We start from the raw sequence: 3,599 nt of genomic DNA, 5'->3' as shown, positions 1-3,599 counted from the left end.
TGGGAGGATGGCACAAAAAAAGACTGGACAGAGTTCCACTGTGCTGTATATAGGGTCTCTAGAAGTCTGAATCCACTCAGTGGAACCAGTAGCAACAAAAGTTGTAGTAGCCAGAATAATGGCCCTCCAAAAACGTACATGTTATAATCTCTGGAATACACGAATAAGTTTGGTTACATGAAAAAGAAGAATTAAAATTGGAGATGGAATTAAGTTTGCTGATCCACTCATTTGCAGATAGATTTTCCTATATTATTTGAGTGTGTCCATGAAGTCACAGAGTTTTTAAAAAGTGGGTTAGTGAATCAGAGAATCTAGGTACTGAATACGTTTTATGTCTTCCCTCTTTTTCACAGGTCACAGCAGAAAACATCACCATGGTCACTGAATTCTTCTTGCTGGGTTTTTCGAGCCTTGGTGAAATTCAGCTTGCCCTCTTTGTGGTTTTTCTCTTTCTATATCTAGTTATTCTCAGTGGTAATGTCGCTATTGTTAGTGTCATCCGTCAAGATCAAAGCCTCCACACTCCAATGTACTTCTTCCTTGGCATTCTCTCAACATCAGAGACCTTCTACACCTTTGTCATCCTTCCCAAGATGCTCATCAATCTCCTCTCTGTGGCCCAAACAATCTGCTTCATCTGTTGTGCCATTCAAATGTTCTTCTTCCTTGGTTTTGCTATTACCAACTGCCTACTATTGGGAGTGATGGGTTATGATCGCTATGCTGCCATCTGTCATCCTCTGCATTACCCCATCCTTATGAATTGGCAGGTGTGTGGAAAATTGGCAACCGCTTGTGGGATTGGAGGCTTCTTGGCTTCACTAACAATAGCAAATTTAGTTTTCAGCCTCCCTTTCTGTGGTGCCAACAAGATCAACCATTACTTCTGTGACATCTCCCCAGTCATTCATCTGGCTTGCACCAACACAGATGTTCATGAATTTGTCATATTCATCTGTGGGGTTCTTGTACTTGTTGTCCCCTTTTTGTTCATCTGTGTTTCTTATAGCTGCATTCTGAGGACAATCCTAAAGATTCCGTCTGCTGAAGGCCGAAGGAAAGCTTTTTCCACCTGTGCCTCTCACCTCACTGTTGTTATTGTTCACTATGGCTGTGCTTCCTACATCTACCTGAGGCCAACAGCAAACTATGTGTCCAGCAAGGACAGGCTGGTAACGGTGACATACACCATTGTCACTCCATTATTAAACCCTATGGTATACAGTCTCAGAAACAAGGATGTACAAGTTGCTCTCAGGAAAGTGTTGGGAAAAAAAAGCATCTGTACAATTGTATAATTGAAATATTGTTATATTTTAGATTCTATGGTAAATAATGCCCTCCTTTTTTCATTCATATTATGTATATAACCAATTCATTGAAATGATAATTCTCTATAAGATGCATATCTTAAAATATATTTTTTTCCTCACAAGTCCTTTAAATTATTTTTCAGCTTCTGAGGTGAGATCTCAGGATATCCTTCAAATTTCACTTATTCAATTCACTGGAATAACAGAAACACTATGCTTCATTTAGTGCTAAAATTTTCTCCTTTCTCTGGTGTTAGTATTCTTTAATTCATGAGGCCTACATTGGGGCCAGTGGAGGTTCACTTATTTATTAGCTCTGTCAGCCACCACTTCTCTCACTGCTGGCTTTCATGACCCATCTTCAAGGTTTGTGTCGGGGAGAGGGAACGAACAGGTGGAGGAATGTTCTTACTTGACTGTTACAGTCATGTTCTGGCAATGGTGCTCTCAGGACTTTGCAGATGTTGGACACTGAGTCCTTCTTATGCACTGAGATTTCATGGGTTTCTGGAAGCATTTCCTACTTGAAACTTTTACTACCTTTCTTGTGACAGGGTTGAAGCTGTCTCTGGCTGACAGCTTGTCAACTTACCTCTTAACTCTGAGAGTTCTCCACATCTCTTTTAGAGGTCATCTTGGGCAAATCCACTTTAACTGATTTCAGATTGACTTTTTCTCTCAACTGGCCCATATCTGATCTGAAATAAAATTTTGTGCTTCCTTGCCTCTCCCACAGTCCAATGAAGTGCAGACATCTCTCTCTCAGCTCTGGTACTTCACACCAATAGCCACAGACTCCTACATTCAGATTTCTCACGTAGAATCAGATACCAATCCTCTCTGTACCTTTGACTCTAGGTGGCACAAAGTTTTGAAGTGGTACTCCTTATGAGAGAATATGAAGTGTCAAGAACTCCAGTAGCTTCCTCCAAAGAATGTATTTCAATATCCTATTAACTGAATTTTTTAATTTTTTTGAAAGTTGGCACATTTTGCTCCCATTGCTTTTGTGCCTCAATTGAAACTAGGTCAGAAAAACTCCCTTGTTTACACCCTGTGCCACTGATGCCTGTTTTTACTCTAGAATAAGGTATTATGATGGGGTTTATTGGTAAATATTGAATCCAAAAAGTTATTTTTTTGTAAAGAGTCAAGCCATTGGCCTAACCAGTGGTATAGTCATGGTTAATCACCTTAATCCTAGTCCACATCTTGCAACAGATATTTCTTTGACAATCTGTTGAAAGCAATATCCCAACATGAGATTATCCTCATGCACATAGGAAGGGGAAACTTGTTACAATTTAAGGAGTTTATGGATTACCCAAGGCCCATTCATAGGCCCAAATCATGATTCCCTTGTTTATGACCATTCTCATCTAAATCATTTCACTCTATTTTTATCATTTATCTTTTCTTTTCTACTTTTGACACTTTGTTATAATGTTCCTTTTTACCTATTTGAGAAATTACTTATATCCTTCTGTCACAGATTTTATATGTTTTATAAATTAAACATATAAAAAGAGAAATTAATTGGCATTCTTGTGGCTACCTATTAGATTTTATCAACGGGTTAAATTCAGCTTCAATGTTGAATTTCAGAAAAACACACCATGGGGAGCAGAGATGCAATTCTGGTTGATTAGGACAGCACACAGAATTTTACTAGAATAGTGCTGTTTTGTTATGCCAGATGCATTAAAAAAAATTTGGAGGAGCCATCTAGAATTTAAAGTTTCTAAATATAAAGCATGTAGATATTAGAAAATTAAATTCTATACTGTAGGAAATTGCAGTAATTAAAGAGGAAGTTCCAGAAATAGGCTTTCCACTTAACACCTTGGTCAACTTTCATAAAAGTGACTGAGTTTTGTGTCCAACACTAGTGCATAGAATATTTTCCACAGCAGCCTCACACTAATGTGATTTTTAAAAATTTTCATCTCTCTTACTTTATGGGTCTAATTTCCTACTATCTTCTTTATGTGTGGGTCTCCTGAGTGATTTTTTTATTTAACTTTTACCTGTTCCTTAGTATTCCTATTGTAACAGCCTTAGAAGAGAGAGATGTTGTTGTTCTCTGTAGATAAGTTTTTTTATTGCCCACATAAAAGATTTGGGTTCCACAGGGACCAGTCCAGTGGCATAGCAGTTGAATTCGCATGCTCTGCTTCGGCAGCCTGGGAGTCACTGGTTTGGATCCTAGGCACAGACCTATGCACTGCTTATCAAGCCATGCTGTGGCAGGTGTCCCACATATAAAATACAGGAAGATGGGCA

General features: G+C 38.5%; 1 protein-coding gene across 1 annotated transcript; it reads left to right on the top strand.

Annotated features, from left to right (window-relative positions):
- Positions 1-336: 336 nt before the first annotated feature.
- OR10R2 (olfactory receptor family 10 subfamily R member 2) lies at positions 337-1,301 on the top strand. Its single transcript, XM_014739722.3, has one exon. It carries the CDS (start codon positions 378-380, stop codon positions 1,299-1,301), a length of 924 nt encoding a protein of 307 aa, XP_014595208.2. The 5' UTR covers positions 337-377.
- Positions 1,302-3,599: the final 2,298 nt, after the last annotated feature.

The sequence above is a fragment of the Equus caballus genome, chromosome 5 (assembly GCF_041296265.1).
Source record: "Equus caballus isolate H_3958 breed thoroughbred chromosome 5, TB-T2T, whole genome shotgun sequence".
In the NCBI taxonomy this organism is placed as follows: Eukaryota; Metazoa; Chordata; class Mammalia; order Perissodactyla; family Equidae; genus Equus; species Equus caballus.
The sequence above is the reverse complement of the archived record's forward strand: the minus strand, read 5'-3'. Positions and strand labels throughout refer to the sequence as shown.

Excerpts from the sequence above, each read along its gene's own strand:
- OR10R2 (XM_014739722.3), top strand. The coding sequence starts at position 378 with ATGGTCACTGAATTCTTCTTGCTGGGTTTTTCGAGCCTTGGTGAAATT.